The sequence below is a fragment of the Pseudoliparis swirei genome, chromosome 22, assembly GCF_029220125.1.
Source record: "Pseudoliparis swirei isolate HS2019 ecotype Mariana Trench chromosome 22, NWPU_hadal_v1, whole genome shotgun sequence".
Classification (NCBI taxonomy): Eukaryota; Metazoa; Chordata; class Actinopteri; order Perciformes; family Liparidae; genus Pseudoliparis; species Pseudoliparis swirei.
In genome coordinates, this window is record NC_079409.1 from 13,654,461 (window position 1) to 13,677,525 (window position 23,065).

The 23,065-nt window shown below is 42.9% G+C and overlaps 3 protein-coding genes across 6 annotated transcripts; all 3 read left to right on the plus strand.

Annotated features, from left to right (window-relative positions):
* Positions 1-373: 373 nt before the first annotated feature.
* LOC130212892 (cortexin domain-containing 1 protein-like) lies at positions 374-1,528 on the plus strand. Its single transcript, XM_056444178.1, has one exon. The coding sequence runs from the start codon at positions 1,207-1,209 to the stop codon at positions 1,390-1,392; it is 186 nt and encodes a 61-aa protein (XP_056300153.1). The 5' UTR covers positions 374-1,206; the 3' UTR covers positions 1,393-1,528.
* A 1,585-nt stretch (positions 1,529-3,113) lies between these two features.
* On the plus strand, positions 3,114-15,852 carry setdb1b (SET domain bifurcated histone lysine methyltransferase 1b). 2 transcript variants are annotated; one of them, XM_056444385.1, is made up of 25 exons: positions 3,114-3,192; positions 3,789-3,992; positions 4,145-4,314; positions 4,407-4,450; positions 5,084-5,210; positions 5,304-5,474; positions 5,574-5,775; positions 6,129-6,202; positions 6,337-6,527; positions 6,611-6,740; positions 6,945-7,266; positions 8,226-8,342; positions 10,096-10,396; positions 10,506-10,767; positions 11,279-11,369; positions 11,453-11,569; positions 11,708-11,877; positions 12,039-12,281; positions 12,392-12,562; positions 13,233-13,363; positions 13,963-13,982; positions 14,113-14,228; positions 14,339-14,577; positions 14,690-14,778; positions 15,529-15,852. In XM_056444385.1, the coding sequence occupies exons 1-25, from the start codon at positions 3,161-3,163 to the stop codon at positions 15,644-15,646; spliced, it is 3,852 nt and encodes a 1,283-aa protein (XP_056300360.1). In that variant the 5' UTR covers positions 3,114-3,160; the 3' UTR covers positions 15,647-15,852. The 2 variants fall into 2 exon arrangements, with proteins under 2 accessions (XP_056300360.1, XP_056300362.1); XM_056444387.1 differs by lacking the exon at positions 8,226-8,342.
* An 87-nt stretch (positions 15,853-15,939) lies between these two features.
* Positions 15,940-22,891, plus strand: LOC130213015 (meiotic recombination protein REC8 homolog). 3 transcript variants are annotated; one of them, XM_056444390.1, is made up of 17 exons: positions 15,940-16,322; positions 17,708-17,776; positions 17,855-17,997; positions 18,251-18,326; positions 18,413-18,533; positions 18,637-18,694; positions 19,770-19,837; positions 19,941-20,019; positions 20,114-20,219; positions 20,321-20,474; positions 20,815-21,013; positions 21,142-21,302; positions 21,427-21,469; positions 21,737-21,821; positions 21,939-22,010; positions 22,132-22,238; positions 22,527-22,891. In XM_056444390.1, exons 1-17 carry the CDS (start codon positions 16,267-16,269, stop codon positions 22,628-22,630), a joined length of 1,701 nt encoding a protein of 566 aa, XP_056300365.1. In that variant the 5' UTR covers positions 15,940-16,266; the 3' UTR covers positions 22,631-22,891. The 3 variants fall into 3 exon arrangements, with proteins under 3 accessions (XP_056300365.1, XP_056300364.1, XP_056300363.1); XM_056444389.1 differs by having other exon boundaries at positions 22,132-22,374; positions 22,527-22,553; XM_056444388.1 differs by lacking the exon at positions 22,527-22,891 and having other exon boundaries at positions 22,132-22,515.
* The last annotated feature ends 174 nt before the right edge of the window (positions 22,892-23,065 follow it).

Consider the following 23,065-nt stretch of genomic DNA (forward strand, 5'->3'; position numbering starts at 1 on the left):
CGGCAGCATTGAATCCTGAATTACAAAGTCATGTATATTTCCTGTGTTGCTCCTGATAGTTGATGTTTAATCGGTCCACTGGTCACACTCATGAGGAGTCGAGGCTGTTTTCAGTCACATCTGTGCATGTTTTCACTTTCTTGAAACAGTTTCAAGTTCTTAATTGGTGAAGAAACAAAAGCCAGCTTTGCTTTGATCTGTTTTCTTTCTCCATTAGTCTATCAGTGAAGTCTCAAGAGGTCTGTGGGTATCTCCTGGGATCAGTTTCTGCCTTCATCCTGCCCCCTCACATCAGCCTGGGGGGGGGAAACGGATGGCATTCATTTCTAGGCCAGGTCGAAGATGGGTTTCCTGTGTTGGATGCACTTGAGTGACTTCTTGTGCTATAAATCTTGTTTCGTGAGAATCCTTTCAACGCTGACTCTTCGCACAGGTTTGTGCATAGAGTCCCTTTACGCTTTTTTTTTGTGGTCAGGATCAGATTCCAACTCCTCAAGTGGATTGCTACCAAGGCGTCATATCCGCTTTCTATTCCACAACCTTTTTGTTTACCTTTCCTTACCTGGACCACTCTACAACTTAGAGGCCATAACATGTCTTGTGATTGTGCACGTGTATAGGGTGTCGGGTATCAGGGTGAACTGATTCAGTAAGACTGAGCATCTTAATATGCACACCACATTAGTTTTCTAAAGCTTCAAAAGGTTGGGTACAGACGTGTGTTCATTCCTTTGGCTGACCAGGGATCCAGTGACTCCTGTCGTCATCTCCTGTTAAGTTCTCGCCTCCTGAAGAGACCGAGGAGATGCGTGTGTTGTAATCTCAGGAACGGCCTGGTCGTCACCAAACTCCTTATTAACTATTCATGGTGGACGCAGGTGCCAAATGGGGCTCTGTGTGTCGACTTTGAGAGGACAGTAGGTGTCAATGTGAGGAGAAAAGTAAACCCCAAGACCTAGACTAGAGGAATGGCTCGTCTAATTCAATACGAGTTGGATTCTCAGTTTGAAACCGCAGCAGCTTGATGGATTGTGTTTTAGGAGCTGCTAGAACCCATTTCAATCAAAATATACTGGATTTTTGTAAGAGTCCAAGCATTAGTTGAACTACTTTGATGATCAAGTAGTTCCAACAAGAGGGAAGTAAACGGATGAGGTAACGCCTGAGGAATAAATACTTTGCTTTGTTTTTTGTGGATTTGTCAGCATGGACCCTCCAGTCGTCTCTGTGTCCAGGGTGGATGTGGACGTGGATCTTGGTTTTGCCCTCTTCTTCTTTTCCCTGCTCTGCTTCTTCTTGTTGGTGACCATAGTCCGCTGCGGTCAGATGGTGCTCGACCCTTACAGTAACATCTCTGTCGCGACGTACCAGGAGGCACAAGCAGAGGAGTGATGGACCTAAACATTAAAGCCTACAGTAACGCCATCTATTCAAACGTTGCGATAACAAAAATGTGTTTCCTCCAGTCACAGAATATGTTTCGGCTTCTATTATGACAGTGGTGGAGTTTTGTCTTCCACTTTCTCAACTTTTCTACCAAATTAAATCAACCTTTTGAACTAAAAGAAGTCTACCTGCAGCATCCAACAACTGCAAATGAAGTAAGTATGCTTTGTACATTTACAAATATATATATATATATATATAAAGTGTTATAAATGCATATGAATAACAAGGTAGTCTTGGTTTAAAAAAATATGATGAGATGGTTGGAAAAATCAAAGCTCAAGCAAATCTTTTTTTTAATCATTTAAATGTTGACATTTTAAATGATTATTTACTGTGAGTGCTGTATAGTCTATGATTAAATCCACAAATCTAGAAATAAAATAATCTAATTATTTATCCAGATAGACTTTTGTTGTAAAGGCCTTCATTAGAGCTAAAGTAAAAACTTTGCTAACCTAGGTGTACCTTCTGAAACGATGCAAGGGCATACTGTGGAATCAAACTTCTTGAAAGTGTCATGAACTTTGCTTTTGTCACAAAGATCCAAAGCTTACACTTGCAGGTCAATATTGAAACATTAATATACTGAAAATCAAAATAAAGTAGTATGCAGTGTTGTGTTTGCTGAGCTTAACTGGTAAATAAACATTGACCAGCAAACACTGCACACAAGGAAAAATGCCTTCCCCTCCACACTAATGGCACACAGATGTCTAAAAGTTCTCAATGATGTAAATATAACGAAAAACAGATGGTTTGCTCTTTGCCACAAATTCTGTCTCACAATGGTTTGGATATTTTGCACAAACTTTCATGCAAGTCACTTGTTATTGAACAAATTAAATAAACCCATTTTTGTGTAGCCTGTTTTGGTAATTCAACACGGGTAACCCTTTCAATAGAGCCATAGCTATTCAAAATAATGAGATTCAAGAAGGAATCCGATCTGAAAATTATTGTGTACCCTCATGTGGTGAATTTCAGTGATTACTGATTAAGTAAAACTAAAGAACAGGAATAGAGAAATGCCTAAAATGTACCTCTTCCATTTCAGTCAGATGTGGATTTTCTACTTACAACGTTTTGTGAATTTGCTTAAAAAAGTGACTTTTATATTCATATATTAATCATTGAATGCCTCAAAGCCCCAAAATGACACCTAATGCTGCTACACGGAATGAATAAATGCTAATCCATCTTGGTATCATTCAGAAACTCCATGAGTAGCGATACAGTGTTAGTTAATAACTCATGGCCATATCTCATTTGAGTGTATTTTGCACAAGATAGTTGAACGATACTCTAAAAGTAGTTGACTGGAATTTTCTTTTATAACACATATCGTCATTATTTAAGCCTATTCATCAGAATATACACAGTGTGTTTAAAAATGGCAGTCAATAAATGATCTTAATTTCTTCTGTAAGTCCCACACCTTGCATCAAATGAATACGAGCTGGACGAAAGATAACATTAATAAGAGGGCAGTGACATGAGGAGACGTCTCTCTGTCCTTAATAATATGCACAACAAGCGTCATGGGGCTCAGGTGCGCGTTTTTAAAGAACCTGGACAGCCCGCGTAGGCGGGGCTTTCGTCCCTCGCTAAACCAAACAGCGCGCTAGCCCTCCGCCCTTCTCGGTTACCCCGGGAACAATGCACGCGCTCCTTATTGTGGCTAACTGCTAGCAGTAGCTAGTTAAGCTCATATATGCAAGCAGGCAGGATGGACATCAGCGATAGGTGAGTTTTTAGTGCTATCTCTGAATTAAGTTCACCGCCTGGTGTGTTTCTGTGAGCAGCGCCATGGAGACCATGCTGATTTATTTCACCGGCGCCAGTTTGTATCATACTTTCTCCATGCTAATGCTAAGCTAACGAGCTAGCCCACTTACTCATGAAACGAGCTTCAGTGTTATGTCTTTTAGCTGTCTTGTTTGACGGGACGTGTCTCATTAAAGTGTCAGTGACTTTATTGTGGGTTAATTTAGCAGCCACTCTGTCTGCCGAGATTAGAAACAAATCAGGGATGCACGAACGTTTATGTTGGTCTTTGCAGACATTACATGCAGGGTTACAACAACATTATGATTTCTCGTCGTGATATTAATGTGGATGAAAAAGGTCTGCGAGATAATCATACTGTGTGTAAAACAACTTGTCTTTCAGGGTTTTGTATCAGATCAAACTCTTTAAATGTGTGTGTAAAAAAGTACAAGGGCATGCTTTTCATAAGGTTATACAATGAATGAATGTAGTTGCTCATTAATGAGTGAGAAAGAGTAGTCTAATGTTATGTTTACATGTCGTTATTCTTTCGTTTTTTTCCCCCTCCCAAGAATGGAAGTGGAGGGCTGGGACTCCAACATGGAGGAAGAGCTGGGCATTTCCCTGGATGAGCTGAAGAAGTGGATTGATGATGCAGTGGAGAAGAGTGAGATGGTGCAGAAGAAAAAGGCTCAGCTGACAGAGCTCAAGGAATGGGTGGAACAGAAAGAAGAAGAGGAGGCGAGGACAGGAGGTCTCATCAACGATGTCAACAAGTAAGTTCGACAGAAGTCTATTTATTTACAGTCATGTGTTAAAGTCTGTGTCGGTCAAACACTTCTGCGGTGAAACTGATCCTCTGGACTGGATCAGAGCAGCCGTAGTTTTGTCTTACGGGCTCTCGTTTTTTCTCCCGTTTGTTCCTCAGGTCCCTATTGGAGTGTGAGAAGCTCGTGAAGGCAACTTACTATAAGAACGGTCTTGTTTACCAAGAGAGCAGCTCAGAAGAGGAGGAGGGGGGCGGAGGAGGCCTGCTGTCCTCTGAGGTCATCGAGATAGACGATGATGATGACGATGATGTTATTGCTGTTGGTTTTCGTAAGTCGGGCTCCTTTCAGTTACAATTTCATTGCTACTACAACAACAAAAATCAGGTTGTTAAGTATCTTTTGTTCTTTATAATGTTTCAGTGGTTCCTCCAAAGCAGACTGGCACTCCTGGCAAAGACCCAGCGGTGAGAACAATGGAAATTATCTTAATAACACTGCTAAATGTTGGCTGTCCGGTTGAGCGTTAAGAGGAGTTAAACATTGTTGTTGTTTTTTACTTCAAACAAGTTAATAGGTGCTGGAGAATTTACACAATATCATCAAATGTGTATTATTAACATGATTTAGTTTTTTAAATATCAGTTATCTTATATACCAACAGGTTGCCACACCTCTAGTGTGTATCCACTTTATTTGTAGCATCCATCTTGTTAATTGAATGATGTGCCTTCAGATATTTTATGCTGCAAGAAAATACAAGTCGGCACAAAATGTGATTTCACACTCGGGACCGGCTGCTTTCCAGCTAAATTAACGTTTGCTTTGTGAGACAAACGAGGAAAAGCTTACAAAGGAAGCAATGGATATTTTGTCCATGTATGCATACAAAGAATTTGATTCTTGCTCTCAACGTACAAACACAGAAATAGACAAATAAACAAAAAACAACAAGGACAACAAAGTAGAACAGAAGAGCAGAAACATTTTGCTAATATACGAAAAAGTACTACGGAGTAGCATCTTGATGAAATGATCTATAGAGCTGTATCACTGCTCTGTGTATGCAGATGATGATGTTCATGTCGTTTATTTACCAGTTGAATGAGGCCTCCACAGCTCTACAGAAAACATCCCAGCAGGTACAGAAGTTAGTCCAAATGGTCAGCAAGCCCTCACCAGGTACTCTATTGCTTCGATCTCCATCACATCCTCCATCACAGTCAGGTGAGCTAACGTATATTTCCTCGGTAACGCATCATACCTGTCAACGAGGTGTATGTGATGCTAACAGAACGTGTGGCTTGTCCTACCCTCCAGGTATTCATGCTTCAGTGCCAGCCGTGTTTGTATCCCAGGCTCAGTCTCAGTCCATGACCCAGCCCAACCCAAACGTGACAGAAGATGAGCTTAAAGTCGGGATGATGATTTTGGGAAAGAAACGCACCAAGACCTGGCACAGAGGCGCCCTCGTTGCCATCAGCCCCGTCGGTGTGTTACTAAAAACGTTTTTTACATTATTTATTGGGTGCATTCTATTCTTGAATTCTCCTGATGTGCTAATGCAACACACCCTCTGTCTATTTTCAGGGAACAGTATATTCAAGTATAAAGTGAAGTTTGATAAAGGAAAGAGTCTGCTGTCTGGAAATCATGTGGCTTTCGAGTATAACCCCACCCTGGAGATCCTTTATGTCGGGGCTCGTGTTGTCGCCAAGTACAAGGACGGCAACCTGGTGTGGCTCTATGCTGGAGTAGTAGCAGAGATGCCCAACAACAAGAACCGTATGAGGTGGGCAGACAGAGCTAAAGAATGAGTAAACTAAGGGTGGGATGGGCTTACTGGTTGATTTCAGGGTTCTACCGATACTGTATTTGTGATGCCAATATCAATAAGTTACAAAATCAGATGTTTCAACTCTATTGGCTGTCATTCATTTTTGCTAGATACATTTTTGGTCCCTTAAATGTTGTTGGTAAAGAATTGAGAGCGAGATGTCAGACTTTTTACAGTTTCAGTGCTCATTGGTGGTTCAAACCTTTTATGATAAGACTCTTTATATTAAACATACAGAATTAGCAGGTACTGATGTACATGTAACAAGGGAATCATTCAGACTCTAGTTAATATATTTTGTGTTTCAGGTTTTTGATCTTCTTTGATGATGGCTATGCTTCATATGTGACACTACCTGACCTCCACCCAGTTTGCAGACCATGTAAGTGCCTATTTCTCCATGTTCTCCTTCTCTCTCGTCATCTGTAAAACCCAGTAAATTCTTCCTATTACCCAGCTGTAAAATGAGTTGGCTAAACGCTGCCTTCATTTGAGCTTGTTCTTGTTTTCTTCCAGTAAAGCGTACCTGGGAGGACATCGAGGATGCATCGTGTCGCGACTTCATTGAGGAGTACATCACTGCATATCCCAGCAGGCCGATGGTGCTCCTAAAGGTTGGGCAGATCATCAAGACAGAGTGGGAGGGAACCTGGTGGAAGAGCAAAGTGGAAGAGGTGGATGGAAGCTTGGTCAAGATCCTCTTTTTGGTATGTAAAAAACCCTTCACCATGTCAGACAGCGGTCAAAGTGTTAAGTCCGAACAAACCTCTTGTGGTTTTGTGTTGAACAGGATGACAAGAGGAGTGAGTGGATTTATAGAGGCTCGACCAGGCTGGAGCCAATGTTCAACCTGAAGATGACCACCGCCAACACCCAGGAGAAGAAGCTGGCTGGCCAGCAGAGGACACGCCCTAACATGGGTAACAATAACATTCGTGCCATCTCGCCAAAATACCTCATTTTAACCACTGTGGTTTTGTGTTTTTAAATGAAGATTTGAAGAAATATTAAATCAGTTATTGTTTTAAAGGCCTTTGGTAATATAATGCTTTACCACACTCACCCTGTTTGATTTAAGTCATTTGATTTTCACTTTATCTCTTATCGTCCGTTTTGAACACCAGGGGTTATGAGGAGTAAAGGTCCAGTAGTTCAGTTTACCAGCGATGGACATGTTGGAGCCTCTCCCGCCAAAACGCAGCAGCAAGGCTCACCCAGCCAGCCGTCACAGACACCACAACTACAGCGTCCTCCGCCCCCACAGATGCAAATTCAGCAAACCCAACAGATTCAACTGATTCAACAAATCCAACAGCCCCAACAGATTCAACAAATCCAACAGCCCCAACAGAACCAACTGAACCAGCAGATCCAGCAAATCCAACAGATCCAGCAGATCCAGCAAATCCAGCAGACGGTTCCGCCTCCACAGCCTCCACGTTTTGAGTAAGTGACGCTGACTGAACTATCGCATTAAAACCAAATTACAGAGGACAGTCTTCTCAAAAGTAAATGGATAGTGGTGTAAAGGTTCATAATACGGATCGGATCATCACAAAATAAAAAAGGGAGAAAATATCCGGTAGCTTTCAGAGAGCTTTCAGAGAAATACAGATTGAGTACAGCAACTTGTCTACAGCAGTGATCCCCAAACACCACAACACATTTTACAAAAACATAAAGTCAACTAGAATGGGCACTCGGTAGAGCGCATGCCTTCACATATCACAAGATTGGGCATTGAATTATGAACATTTTGGCATTAGTTGCATGCCAATTGGATACAAATTGACCGTGCTATAGTAAAAAGAGGGTTGTGACCTTTCCATGACCTTGACCCGATTGATCCAAAAATCTAATCAAATGGTCCCCGGATAATAACCAATCATCCCACCAAATTTCATGCGATTCGGTTAAAAACTTTTTTTGTTATGCGAGGAACACGCATACAAATAAATAAATAAATACACGGTGATCAAAACATAACCTTCCGCATTTTCAATGCGAAGGTAATGATGTATACACTGCTTAGAGGTATTGCAAACGGGTCATAATGCTCTCGCTAATATATATTATTCGACATTTACAGAGATGACATGTGAACACATTATAATTTAACGTTATATCGTTATAATTTATTTTGTGCACATTTTCTTTTCCTCCTCTAAACTGGATTAATTTATGTGTTTTGCCACGGACAAAAAATTGACAAACTAAACTGACATCACTTTATAAAGACGGAAAACAGTTGCCTTGCTTTAAAAGTTTGTCTTCAGCTTCACCTCCAACGGTTTGCTGCTTTGCATATCAAAACGATATGGATGAGTGGAGCTTTAAACCCAGACGGATGGAAAGGAAGAGGAGACTTGATATTGACTGACTTTTCTCTCCATGCTGTCTTCAAGCAATAAACATCAGATGGCAAAGAAGAGTACTTCTCCATTTGTCCCAGGGGTGGGAGGCACTCACGCCTCGAAAATCATGATGCAGTCTCTTTCTCCCATTCCCAGCGACCTCACTAGGTGAGTCCACCTTATGCTTTGGTCTCATACGTTGCTACTAAGCATCAACCTCCGGTGCTGAGAACCTAACCTGCTTGCTGCACGACGAACTGCAGTCGATCGCTGGAGATCCTGGCAAACTCGGCACTTTACTCGGCACTTTACTTTATTTCCCCCCTGTATATTTAGTATTTAGCTTTTTCGTTTTATATTTATTTTCATTGATGCTCTGATGTGCACCGCTGCTGTGATTTTTGAAGTTTCCCCACTGTGGGACAAATAAAGGGATATCATATCATATCTAGTGCTGTGAAAAATAACGCGTTAACTCAGTTAATTCAATTACAGGTTTAACTAGTTATTTTTTTTAACGCATGCACAGAATGAGCTTCCAATCCGTCTGTTGTTGGTCGTCGGGACGGAAAAAAAGTCACTTGCAAAATGAGCTTCCAATCCACCACTTCAATCTGAACTCTGTCTGCTCTCATGCAGACGGTCTGTTCATCGGTAATGATCCTTCCGCAGGTTCACCTACGGAAACCTTGTTACGACTTTTACTTCCTGTAGATCAGGGTCTCAACACGTCGATCGCGACCTGCCAGTCGATCGCGGCGTAGTGTCGGTAGATCGCATGACATTAAAGAGATTGGCCCGCCCGCCCCCTGACATGTTCTCTAGAGCACGTCTTTGTTCTTTTATTAAACTAAACGTCTGTTGTTGATCGTATCTCCACAGCAGCATGTCATCTCTGTCTCTTCGCGTTGCGTTAACACTTATCGATCTCCGTCTCGCTCGCCACAGAGCTCCGTGCGCGCGCATCGGGACCGAGCAAAAAAAAGTCACTTGTCAATCTGTCCACCTGTCAGTGTCGGTGAGGTTTCAGCTTTGCAGCGGTGTCCCCGCCGTCCCTTTCATCACGGCCCAGTTCATGAAGAAAACCCACACAGTCAGTTTGCCTCAGCAGCTGCTAGAGGAAGACTAGAGGCCTTTAGATTGTATCATGGTGGAGTTAATGGTTGACAAACAAGAGAAAAATGTTCTGTTTAACCCTCCTGTTACCTTTACATTTACTAACATATTTTACCCTCGGGGTCAATTTGACCCCAGCAATTAAAACCTCCAGAAAATTATTAGAATTAATATTGCTTCCCAAGTTTAAGTGTGAGGTACTTTATGTTTGTTTGTTGACTACCTAAATAGCCCTTTAAATAAATAAAAAAGTTGATATTTCTTATATGTTTGACACAGTGAAAAACAGCCTGGGGACAAATTGACCTCAAAGAACACCGACATTAAACATTGAATGGGGTCAAATTGACCCGAAAGGTAACAGGAGGGTTAAACATTCTGTTTAGGATGAAGTTGTATTAATGTTCCATATGGAAGAAAACTGCTAAATAACTGCTGAGTTGCAGCACCATTGTATAGAAGAATGTATAAATGTATATATCCGTCTTTTGTCATAAATCTCTGTTCTCACAAAATATACCGAGAATATCGGTAATATGTGATTAATCATGATTAATCCACAAAAACCTGTGATTAACCCGATTAAAAATTTTAATCGTTTCACAGCCCTAATCATATCATATCATATATCATATCATATCATATCAGCCAACGTGAAAGTGCCAAAAGCTGCAGTACCTCAAACGGCCACTTTGGCTCCAAAAACGAGTCAATCCCCATTGTGACATGGAACAAACAAGTGATCTCATCTTCGATATTTAATGTTAACTTGTCTTTTTCTCTGTTGTTTTTTGTCAATCCATAGTGCAAGAATGTTGAGTGTCGAAAGTATTGCTTCACCTGCTTTCACACAGTCGTATCCGGGACTGCCCGCTCTGGCTGCCGCAACCCCTCCTGTGACCCACACCATGGCCACCGTCCCACATCAGCCCTCATACCGAGCCCCCACGGACCGCATCTTCTACCTCGCACACACCTGTCAGCCAGCGTGTCTGAATCGTGTCCGACCTGCAAGGTCAGACATGCACCAAGGAAAGAATCCCCTCCTCACACCTCTACTGTACGATTTCAGACGCATGACAGGACGACGAAAAGTCAACCGCAAGGTAAATATAAAGGAAGATTACAGTAATTTAGGGAAAATATGAGGCCTGACCCTGAGCTAGAGTTTCCCCCGTACCTTAAAATAAACCGAATCTCTTGTCTACCCCTCAGATGTCCTTCCACGTGATCTACAAGGCTCCGTGTGGGCTTTGCCTGCGCAACATGGCAGAGATCCAGCACTACCTCTTCCAGACACGCTGTGACTTTATATACTTGGAGATGTTCTGTCTCGACCCCTACGTGCTCGTGGACCGGCCATTTCAGCCGCTGAGGCCGTTCTATTACATTCCCGACATCACAAATGGAAGAGAGGACATCCCACTCTCCTGCGTCAACGAGATTGATTCCACCCCGCCTCCTAAAGTAGCTTACAGTAAGAATCACATTGAGATGTGAACAAAGCAAGATTCAGTGGGCGTGTGCCAGGATCAGACCACGCCATTTGATATCGCATAACAATGCCAAGTCTGATAAATGGCCTCAAATGATGTCACTCGCAGAAGTTTAGCAGCTCTTGGTTATATCAGCTCTCCTCGCACAATTCACCCGGATTTGAGGCTGAACTTTCGATGATGTGGACAATGTAGGTGCCATGTTTTGACGATGCATTGATATATGCAGTTCGTACACATGATTAAATCTCGACATCCGACAAACACATTTGTCACAGCAGGATGAAAAACCTTTTGTTCTCCTTTCTATTTGACCCCCTCGTATCTCTTCTATCCCCCTTTTTAAATCTAAAAAAACGTGTTTTAGTTGATCTTGCTGTTAGTTTACATCGAGCTATTGTTGGTCTTATGTGCAAAAATGAATCAGAAATAATTCCCGATCCATGCAGCAGTTTTGCTGGTGTTGATACGTTATTTCTTCCTCTCTTCAAGGTAAAGAGCGTATCCCTGAGGATGGAGTATACATCAACACCAGTTCAGACTTCCTGGTTGGATGCGATTGCACCGACGGCTGTCGCGACAAGTTAGCGCAGTTGTTGACGCATTGTTTTTCACAATTTCTCCCACTTTTAATATTCTAAACCTGTCATTGCCTATTTGTTACAGGTCCAAATGCTCTTGCCACCAGCTGACCTTTCAGGCCACCGGTTGTACACCAGGGTTACAGATCAACACAAATGCTGGTTTTACACACAAACGATTAGAGGAGTGCCTCCCAACAGGGTCAGACATTGTTCTCCCACTCTGCTGGGAGATGATAACTTTAGAATATCATTGCTATCTAATGGTCATCTAATCTTATTGGCCCTCATCTCCTTCCCTCTGTCCGATTTTGTTTTCCTTTCCTGCGCTCCCTCTCAGGATGTACGAGTGTAACAAGCGGTGCAAATGCTGCAGTCAGCTGTGCACCAACCGGTTGGTGCAACATGGCCTGCAGGTGCGCCTCCAGCTCTTCAAGACCCAGAACAAAGGCTGGGGCATCCGCTGTCTGGACGACGTGGCCAAGGGCTCTTTTGTCTGCATCTATGCTGGTGAGGAAAGGAAGAGACTTACAGAAGATACAGACGGATGCATCATGGGAAACAGAAACGCATGCAGACATCTTTATCCGTCTGTTCATTGCAATACAACAGCAGACGACTTGATTGCTAAAGGACTTTTCCCTCTCTCCCTTCTTCTTCTTCTTCACCAGGTAAAATCTTGACCGATGACTTTGCCGACAGGGAAGGTCTAGAGATGGGCGACGAGTATTTTGCCAATCTGGACCACATAGAGAGTGTGGAGAACTTCAAAGAGGGCTATGAGAGCGAGGCTCACTGCTCAGACAGCGAGGGGAGCGGCGTGGACGTGTCCAGAATAAAAATCCAGCCATCTGCTTTAGTCTCAGCTCACCCTGGTGGGAGACCGACCAAAAAGTCTGAGTCCAAGTCCAAAGGTGAGAGAACAAGATGGTCCCAAAGGGGTCGGGTTAAAACCGTTGCTGTGTCCAGCTGTTATTGTAATCCTCGTCCTCGCGTGTTCTATTTATTTATGTATTTTGTACAGCCCAAAACGCAAGCTCGTCAGGGGAAAGCAACAAAGACGATGACAAGGATTCAAAGAGCGAAGAGCAAAGTGACGGCTCCGATGACACGTTTGTGAAGGAGAACTATTTCAGCTCCAGCTCCGTGTGGAGGAGTTACACCACGCGGGGTCAGGTCAAGGGCAACAAGGACGGTGAGCTGGGGGCATCTTCACGCCGTGTGGGAGGAGGTCGATGTTCAGAAAACTAGGGAATTATGCTTCTTCAAAGGTTAAATTATATTATCTATTTAAGTTCAAGAAATAGTCTGATACATAATTACTGTAAAACTACAATGTAGTACAGATTTAAAAAGAATGATATAAGGATCTTCGAGGAGCTGATGTTGATGCATCTTATCAGAGACAGCTCAGCTGTTTCCAGTCTTTGTGCTGAGCTAAGAAACATTTCCATCAAATAATTGTTTTAAAGATCTAGCGTGCACACGGGGCCTGGTTGGTCCTCGGGTGTTTACGGTGTGGCACTAGTGGGGGATTCAACACCCGCAGCCGGATGAACTCCTTTTCCATCTTACTGCATTATTGGTAACATGTTAACTACATGTACATCAGCAGTGATGACAAGAAAGTTATTAACAATTTTGCTGAATGATAACACATGTTAACCTTTTAAAATTAAAAGTGTTATTGCTATGCCTTTTTCATTTCTTACTTTAAATTCAACATGTTTTTATATATTGACATTGTACACCCCTCATATTTTGGGGAGTATCTGCGTCGTCTCCTCTGCGTTGACGTAGTGGATCTAGCGATGGGTGTGGGAGGTTTCCGTGTCGTCTTTTCACGCCCCTCCTTCCTGCCCCAGGGAGTCAAGACAGTAAAGATCGATTGAGCGCGTCGGCCAGAGGAACTCATGACGACAAGCCGCCGTCCATGCCAGAGGAGACGGGCAAAAGCAAAGTGGCTTCCTGGCTCACGAGCCAGGGCCTGAAGAAGGTGAGTGACGAGGAGACGAAGTCGGAGTCATGTGTCATGGATTTGAGCTTTGTGCGAGGCCTTTTCAAACTGATTGCAGTGTCACACAATATAAACTAAATTATTCTGTTTCTGCTCATTAGAACTCTCATCTTAGATATGTTATCTTTTGTAAGGGCAGGGTTCGTACGTCATGGAAAACCTGGAAAAGTCATGGAATTTAAAAATGTTTATTTCCAGGCCTGGAAAAGTCCTTAAAAAAATGTAATCCCAAATGTTTTGGAAAAGTCATGGAAATGTGTTATATTCATATGATCATTTACACAGTTTGATTCAAAGAATAAACATTTCTAAAAATGTTTATTCTTTTCGTCAAACTATTGTTTCTCATTCAGTTGTGTCATCTACGGTATACTTGTGTATACACCGAGATTTCACAAAAAGTTTGGTCATGGAAATTTGGTTTAAAGTCGTGGAAAGGTCATGGAAAGGTCATGGGAATCCATTGGTCAACATGTATATGAACCCTGTCAGAGGGTTGACTGTAAAAGGTGGTTCTTATTATCATGATTATCTCGCACAACGGTCCATAACCCTACATTTTCGGTTTTCCATCACAGGACTCTGGAGACGGCAAGAGGTGTGTTGCACTTAAAAACATTATGCTTGAAAAAATACATTATTAAACATTATTTGAACAATAATTGAACAAACCATTAACCTCATCTCAAGTTGGATTGCTTTTAAGATTAATGTTGTGTTTCTTGCAGTCAAGTGAAGTCCGAACCGGCCAAGAAGCAGGACGTGATGACTCTCTCGGACAGTGATGAGGTTCAGACCATCAGCTCTGGATCTGACGACAAGGAGAGAGAAAAGGTTACGCTGGGTGAGGAGGAGACACGGGAGGAACGAGAAGATTCTTGAATCCACACTGATAATGTCTCCATGGTTTTGACCGTTGTCGCTTGTGTTCCTGTTGCTGCTGTTCTGGGTCAGGTGTGACGAAGAAGCAGGTAGCAGTGAAATCGACGCGTGGCATCGCTCTCAAGAGCGGCCACGGGATGATGGTGAAAACGGGTCCGCCGGGAGGTCAGACGGGGAAAAGAGGACAGCAGGGTCAGACCGGAGGAGGTGGAGACAGCACTCACAAAAACACCCGCCTGTTCTTTGACGGTGAAGAGTCCTGCTACATCATCGACGCCAAGCTGGAAGGAAACCTGGGCCGTTACCTCAATGTAAGAGAGCTCAACTTGTACCCATTGCTTATGTGCCGATTTGTGTGTGTGTGTGTAAGCATAATATATCTATGTATTATTTGTTCATATCACTCTGCTCTTTGTATTACAGCACAGCTGTAGTCCCAACCTTTTCGTCCAGAATGTGTTTGTGGACACACACGACTTGAGGTTTCCCTGGGTGGCGTTCTTTGCCAGCAAGTGAGTTTTTAAACACATTTTAATTTTCAAACGTTTTGTCACATGACGAAATCTTAAATCCTGATATTGGTAATTTCATATCTCAATAATAATGTATATCACAGTATAGAATGTCCTCTGATAATTTAATAAACAGTCTATATCAAATAATTACATGGTAAAGCCTTTTTTTGTACAGTATTTAAATACTTCACAAGAAAAAGTACTGAGTATTTTCTCTTATTTAAAAAAAAAAAAAAAAACGTTTTTAAAATGTTAATTTAAATTATAGAGAAAAATAGCTAAATATTTCCGACAACAGTGTCAATAGTGTCGACATGCACATAGGGGGAAAAGGTTGCCGGTTGGATTCCAGTTGCACAAACTAAGTGGTAATGTAGAGAGGGATGTAAATACAAAACCGCTGTCTTCAAACGATAATCCCTCATAATATCAGATTTTCTGAGAAATTAGATTGTGACTTATCAGTTTAAACGACTAACTTGTGTATCATGATATCTCCAGAAATATAATTTCATGACTATATTATTCCATTAAAAGACAATACATTGTCATTTAGAACCATCGTCCATCCCTAATGCATTTTGGTCTCAGGAGGCTTCATGGGGTGTTTTATTCACAGGTGTATTAACTCATCTGTTGCTCCAGGAGAATACTCTCTGCAGTAATCGATGCGCTCGTGTTCTACATAACGTATTGATGAACTCTTATCCTGCACCCTCTCACCTGCCTGCTTGGTTCCCCGTTCAGGCGGATCCGGGCCGGCACAGAGCTGACCTGGGACTACAACTACGAGGTGGGCAGCGTGGAGGGGAAGGTGCTGCTCTGCTGCTGCGGCTCCACCGAGTGCAGAGGAAGACTGCTGTGATCTTCACCGCCTTGACTGTATCTGTAGGAGACTCCGAGGATCCCGCTGTTACCCTGCTTATTTTTAAGTTGAACATTGTCTTTTATTATAGTTGTTGTGTTGCTTTTATTTTATATTACTGTTTCCTGATTCATCTCATTTTATCCATGATGTTTTTCTTTACATTTGAATAAAATGCCCTTTTCTCCAAGGAGTCAGAGCTCCCACAGCGTGTTATTTTGTGGCAAACGGGATCAGTTTCATTATTATGGGAAAGATTGAGGGGAAAATTCACAGTTAAAGAGCAAATGTAGTGAAGAGGTATATTCACAAATGTATAATTTAATTATATTTTAAATTCTTACCACATTATTTAAAATATATATATATTAATCTCGCTAATGCTGCACAACCATTTAATTGTATGAAACTAAAGCATCTGGTAATAATTTGATAATCATACAATTGATAACATATTTTCTTCTATTCTCTAAGATTTATTTTAATTGGCTCACGGTGACTGACCAATCAGCTCGTCTGAAATAACAATAAATAAACCTCGACACTGGAAACCGCTCTGCTCGAGATTCATTGCTGCAATTGATCTGCTATCTTATCCATTTTTCCAAGGATTTTGAAAAATGTTTTACTACCCGAGAGTTTTACAGCGACATACAGGATGTTTCTCTACAATCTGGTGAGTAAAACAATACGCTGAATATTTTAAATTGATGTACAGTCAGTGAAGTTAAAGTGGACATGTGGTTTGATTTCGTCACCGGGTATTAAATGTGTTATATGCCCGTTAACGGGGAATCTCTTAAACTGGATTTGTAATTTATTATCAGCTTTAAGAGACTTAACTTCCACGCTGCTGTTTTGTTAACTGGAAGTTGGTTTATAGTTTTTTTTTTCTTACAGTAAAACCTTTAAAAATCAACTGAATTGTGTTCATTGTCCCTCAAATACTTTACATACACTCCAGGTCACTTACATTTAAATATATGCCCCAATCTTCATTTAATCTCATCAAGTAAATCCCAATTAAGTAAACTGACATCTTAATAATGAATGTAAAGGCGGATTTAAATGGATATTTGTTTGTAGGTCTGTTGTTACACTCAACTCTGATTTTTTCCCGACATAAAACATTACCCAGCTCTACAACCAACGCACTTTTTCTTTTGGATTTAAAAAATATGCAATGTTAAAACCTAGATTCCCCCATGATATACAATACAAATACTACTGGAGCAGACACACTTTCACATGCAGCATAAAAAAGCCCAGAGTGCAGGTGCACCAGTGGCAAAGAAAACAAACATCTGGCATCAGACTGCAACCAAAACAAAGTCTACGGCTTTGAAGTCCTGTAAGGCGGCCGCTTTGAAGAGGTCTGGGTCAAAGGTTACAGGAGAAAAAGAAAATGCATGTCGGCTTGTAGTTGCAGTTACTGTTGAAATGAGAACACTTTATTTCTCAATGTCTTCATATTTTTTTACATTTTAATAATTGCAGTTCTGCCAGAGCAGAGTGATGAAGGATTATGACGTAAAAGTAATAATGAAGGCATAAGTATATAAGGCGACAAAGAGTTTCTGCATTAATTTACTGACGTCATGAACAAGATGTCATCAAATAATTTCCTTAAAACACAAATGAACAGTTAACATTACTTTACTCTTGTACAAAGGGGATCTTTAGCATGAACAACTATTTTAGAGAGCATTGATGTATTAGCAAGTATTGATGAATGTTCAGCAACATCAATACAAGGACAAAAATAAACTTTTAAAAATCCAATAAAACTTCAGCTTTGATGTGTGGCATTTTCAAATACACCTTTCAGTGCTCCGTCTAATGCGGTAAACTATAACAAGTTGGGTGATGTGATTTGATTGCTGAACAAAGGAGTGCTTTAAAAACCTGGGTATGCGTTAAAGGCCACCATAACTCATACAAGAGGTGTGTGTGTGTGTGTGTGTGTGGGGTTTACATCAAAGACTTGTCCCAACCTCCATCACTGTTCTCACTAGCTGCTCGTACAGTAGATTAAATATTAAATGTGTTTGTGTCCTCCAGGCTGGTTGCTACTAAAGGAATCCGAGTTCCTCGCCGTGATTTCCTAAAAGTCAACGTCAAAAGAACCTGGTGAGAAGTTATTGCAGTCGTAGTCACGTATTTAGAATAGTCTGAACCGTTACCATGACGCTGATGTCCTCCACACAGTGACGACATCGTGAACTACTTGCTGGAGCAGGTCCCGCCGCCTCGACCGGGGCTGCCTCGACCTCGCTTCTCCCTCTACCTCTCGTCCCAGCTCCAGTATGGCGTCGTCCTCGTCTTCCACCGGCAGTGCGCTATTTTCCTGGGTAAGAAGTTGTCAACTGACTGGAGGAAAGAGATGTGCAGATATTTCTTAGTTTACAGTTGTTCGAAAGAGAAACATTTCCGCAGGACATTTTTAGATCTTACAGCGTTGGAAATTATTGAAATACGTCCTCCATTCTATTAATGTCATTGTGCAGCCCTGTCTGAGACCAGCATCAGACGACACAGGCATCAGGAGTGTTATCAATAGGGGTGAAAGTCCACTAATAAGTATCAAGACTTGTGTTCTTGCAGAGGATCTTCAGACTGTTGTGGGCCAGCTGGTGAAAGGCAAAACGTCCCAGAAAATTGATATTGATACGCACAGCAGGTGAGAACAGGTGCTCAACGCTTCAGGAATCCTTTCCACTTATAAACACAAAGTGACTACTGTTTCTTTCTGCTGTCGACTTCCAGACAAGCCGTGGACTTTCTGGACGCCCTGTGTCTCCTGGAGGAGGCAGAAGGAGCTCCTGACCCTTTATTCGGAGTGATGTACATGCAGGAGGCCGTCCCCAGCCCAAATACACTGTTACAGGTACTCAGAATGCAGATAATGAAGGAGATTTAACACGTAGCCAACACTTTTAACTGAGTAAGTATTTGTACTGGTAAAATATGTGTACTCTTCTGTCTTTCAGATGGGTCGGAAGTATCCGAGAGAAACAAGTCCAACTCTAACCGCAGCACAAGAGAGTGGTAGGATGACTTGATGTGCTGAGATGAGCATGATGATCTCTTCAGGGCATTGGGTCATTGCAGGTCCAGAAAACGAAAAAACAAATTGGCATACGGTGTTTGGCTTCCTTCAGAAAACCTGCGTCGAGCTCACGGCGCTTAGCGTCTGCTCGCATGGCGAGGACACGGAGCTGGTTGAAATCAGCAGTTTCCCTTTAATCAAGGTTAACTTGCACTATTTTTAACTGATCACACAATACAACTAGAACGGGCACTCGGTAGATTGGGAATTGAATTCTGAATATTTTGGCATTAGTTGCATGCCAATTGGATAAAAATTGACCGCGCTATGGTAAAAATAACATTTTGACCTTTTCATAACCTTGACCTTTGACCCGATTGATCCCAAAATCGAATCAAATGGTCCCCGGATAATAACCAATCATCCCACCAAATTTCATGCGATTCGGTTTAATACTTTTTTAGTTATGCGAATAACACGCATACAAATAAATAAATAAATACACGGCGATCAAAACATAACCTTCCGCATTTTCAATGCGAAGGTAATAATACAAATTCAGCACATTTAAACAGCAGTCCACCAAATTCAGATAGATACCTGAACAGATCTTTGCGCGGGTGTAGGATTGTTCTTTGTCCCCAATAACTTAACAATGGCAGCAAAGAAAGGATCTTTTAATGCCCAGAAGGAAGGATTACATGATGCTCGCTTGATGCTATTGAAAGGGAATACGCCTGTCCTGATTCTTTGATTATTAGCATTATTTAAATGTCAGCTGTGCAGATTTCCAGAAAGACGTGCAAACACATGTCCAGAATTGTGCAATATGTCGGATTTCATGCAGCAATATGCAAAGAAATACCAACGTGTCCCAGACTGTGCTCAGCTTGTGATAATGCAGGCAGAGGGCAGAGCAGACTGCCTTCCACAACATCCACCGAATGGCGATGTCAGGAAGTGTCGTGTAGCTGCATTTCACTCGAATCGCAGCTTGATTAGTTGTGTTCTCGCCTGCTGGTTGGTTGAAATAATGTGATTATTCTCATTAAAGTCACCTGTGTTTCCCCTCAGGCATAACTGCATCTCCAGACCACATTACTCTGAGAGAGACGCAGCCTCTCACGATCCCTGTGGCAGAGGTACGACTGTCAGAAGCAGCTCAAGTGATGCACATGTGTGTGTCCTGCTGGTCTTCACTTGCATTCATCGCTTCTCCTCCTTCTCCTCCTTCTCCTCTGCTAGTTTGAGGGCGAGGAGCTCGTCGATCAGCATCCAGATACTCTTGACTTGCTCCTGGCCCAAACGGATCACTTTCCAGAAGGTGTGTGGTGAAACTAGGAGCTCCTTTCTCTCAATAGACAATGGTGTAGATAAGGTTGTGACGCTTTCCGTCCGTCTTTAATCTTTTGGAACAGAGGATCTGGAGATGCCGAGAGAAGAAGCGACACAGAGAGAGCCAGAGAGGGAGATGGAAAGAGTCCTGAAAGAGAGATCACAAGAGCTCCTCGGATCATCTCTTGAGTAAAGGACCCAGATGCACATCGAGACACAAACAGATACACACAAGCGTGCCCTGGCGGTGTTTATACATGTGTCAGCTCACAGCTCTCCACCTATTCTAGTGAGGACGCCATGCTGTTGCCCCAGGAGGAGCCAGAGCTGCCCGTGGAGAAGCCCGGACCCCCGTCAGACCAGCTCACCCCCGTCTCGTGGCCTGTTGTCCCGTCCCCGCCATCTGCAGCAGAGGGACGTACAGGACCAACCCGACGGTCAGAGGTGCGGGCACACCGATGTTTTAGATCAGATTCAGATTGAAAAATGGCCGGGACTTCCAGGTTAATAACATATTCAGTCTGCAGTTATAAATGTTAATACATAAACAATCAAATCCAGCAAGCTTGCACTTAAAATTGTTAGTACAGTGCTATCCAATAGATTGTGGTCCAGTGGTTAAAACGTCTATTCAAGGTGTTTTTCCCAATGAATAAAAGTAAACGTCAAGCTGAATTGTGTAAACCCAAAAGTTGTATTTTAAAGAGGCGCCTGGACTACTACTCGACAGCTGGAGGAAAGTTCTGGTACACTTACTTCCCACACCCTTCCCTCCCACGCTCAGGACGAGCCTTCTCCACAGGTGAAGACGACGAGGAGGAAGAGGCAGCTGATCTTCTTCGACTCCCAGACGCAGATCGACCGGGAGGTGCTGCAGCAGCAGATCGGTAACCCTCTGACCGAGACCCGACCAGCACCGTACCCGCCGGCGCCCTGCCACAGGAGGCTCTCTGCTGAGGAGCTCCTCAACAGCCCCTGCACCTGTGAGTCACACACCTGCACACGTGGGGTTCTGACAGAGGAGGTTTCCACAACCCCTGAAGAACAGCCGTCGTCCTGTGTTGCATTCTAAGTTATGTTCTATACAACAAACATTATAATTTCCCTGCAGTCTTGCCTGAAGATGTGCTGTTTCTATGGAGACGGGCTGCGACCACCATGCCTGTCTCGGGCTCGGAACTGCTGGCTGGGGAGAGAGGGCTCGAGTCCACTGATTCTGAAAAGGAAAGAGACGGCGAGATGGTCGAGGCGGCTGAGTTAGTGGAAAGAGAGGTGAGGAGGGACGTTTATTCTTTTGAAATTTTTTGTGCTGGGAGAAGATGAAAAATGTCACAATGAAAGACTGATTGAGTGTGTGTGTGTGTGTGTGTGTGTGTGTGTGTCTGTTTGAATGCAGGTCCCCAGAGCTGTGGCAGAACCAGAGCTGTTTGATGTGTCAGGTACGCCATGAGACTGAACCGGGCACAGAGAGTTCTTGTTTCTCTGGGGGTGAAGATGTTCTCCTCAAGGCTTCAATGCTTCCCCTGTAGTTGCATTCAGCACAAGCTGAAGTAGTTGTATGTCTGAGGTGAAGCTGAGGTCAGAGGTCGGGGTTAGGCATGTATCACTTATGGTTAAAGGGTGAGGGCAAAGCTCCAGGGAACAGATACAGGCCAATGCAATGTCCTCACATGTGTGTGTGTGTGTGTGTGTGTGTGTGTGTCCAGAGCCTGGCTCACTGCTGCTGGAGGGCTCCGACCAAAGGGAGGTGACTCGAGAGATCTCCCCCATGTATGAATCAGAGAAAGAATGGTAGGTACTCAAAAAAAAACACAAAAAATATTTTAAAGAGAGAGAAACAAATTATCTGAGAGAAAAAAATACGTGAAGAGTGTGCAGACGTGCTTATGTGCAGATGTGTGTTGGCAGGTCCACCGTGTCCAGGTCGGCCCTGCAGGACATCCCAGAGGGGGTGGACGAGGGGAAGGCTGCAGCAGAGTGGTAATGACAGGGAACGCAACACCACAACTCACCTGTCACCTGTTGCACCCAGTCTTTGCGTCTGATAGGTGTGGAGATCAGAACCACGCGACCATGTGCTCGTGTTTTCTTGGTTTTTAAGGCTGCTGCCGGATTTTCCCGAGCATGAAGCCCACGTGGTGTTTCATTCTCTTCTGCTGCCAGACGTCGACCGCAGAATCGTCAGCAACACCTTCCAGAGGCTCCTGGGTAATCAGTTTCAGTTATGTTTACATTGTGTTGTTGTTGTTGTTACCTCATTGACAGTAGAGGAAACTCTGGACTCAGGAATTCTGTGGGAGATCCTTAAAAATACAACATGATGTCCTGAGTGGAAGCTTTAAACGTGAGGTGGAGGACTGAGGCACCAACATTGAAAATGAAAATATTTCAAACAGTTTAAGTTTCAGTAAAAGTCTGTTCACGTGCTAATAGACTCATTTCCCCTCCTTTGGTCTTTCAGTAAGTGGATGTTTTAAACTCTGTTTGTGTCTGCAGAGACTTTATCAGCCCGGATGGTGCGCGTGGAGCAGGACCAGCCTTATGGGGACATACGGATATTCCCTGGAACCAACTACGAAGAGGTGCATCTCTCGGTGTGAGGTGTTCAAGGACCCTCGAGTCACCACGAGCCCCCAAAACAAACTCATCAAACCTTTGTTCAGTCTGATAGAAGTCTACTCGTTTCCTCCTGTTCACTTCCTCAGAGAAAGAAGACACATGATGTTAATAATGCGATAATGTTACTGATCACTTCATTAGATTTGTTGTTGCTGTGACTTGTTAACATATTTGAAATGATTTTAGTTTTTTAAAATACTTTACCTGCTTCATATGAACTCCAAAATAAAATCTTTCTGAGAGCTGTGGCAGTTATTTTTGTAAAGGGGGAATGTACCGTCTATTGAGAGGTGTGTGTGAAGCATGCAGAGCAGGACAGGTGTGGCACAACATGCTGCAGGTTAAGGAGGAGGAGGAGGAGGAGCGTCCGTAAGATGAGTGAAACTGGAGCTCTCCTCCCCCTGACCACATCTTGA

Excerpts from the sequence above, each read along its gene's own strand:
- LOC130212892 (XM_056444178.1), top strand. The coding sequence starts at position 1,207 with ATGGACCCTCCAGTCGTCTCTGTGTCCAGGGTGGATGTGGACGTGGAT.
- setdb1b (XM_056444385.1), top strand. The coding sequence starts at position 3,161 with ATGCAAGCAGGCAGGATGGACATCAGCGATAG. Across the intron at positions 5,776-6,128 it reads AACAACAAGAACCGTATGAG|GTTTTTGATCTTCTTTGATG; the intron begins GTGGGCAGACAG and ends TTTGTGTTTCAG. Across the intron at positions 12,282-12,391 it reads GTCTGAGTCCAAGTCCAAAG|CCCAAAACGCAAGCTCGTCA; the intron begins GTGAGAGAACAA and ends TATTTTGTACAG.
- LOC130213015 (XM_056444389.1), top strand. The coding sequence starts at position 16,267 with ATGTTTTACTACCCGAGAGTTTTACAGCGACATACAGGATGTTTCTCT. Across the intron at positions 20,020-20,113 it reads AACGGATCACTTTCCAGAAG|AGGATCTGGAGATGCCGAGA; the intron begins GTGTGTGGTGAA and ends CTTTTGGAACAG. Across the intron at positions 22,011-22,131 it reads GGGAAGGCTGCAGCAGAGTG|GCTGCTGCCGGATTTTCCCG; the intron begins GTAATGACAGGG and ends TTGGTTTTTAAG.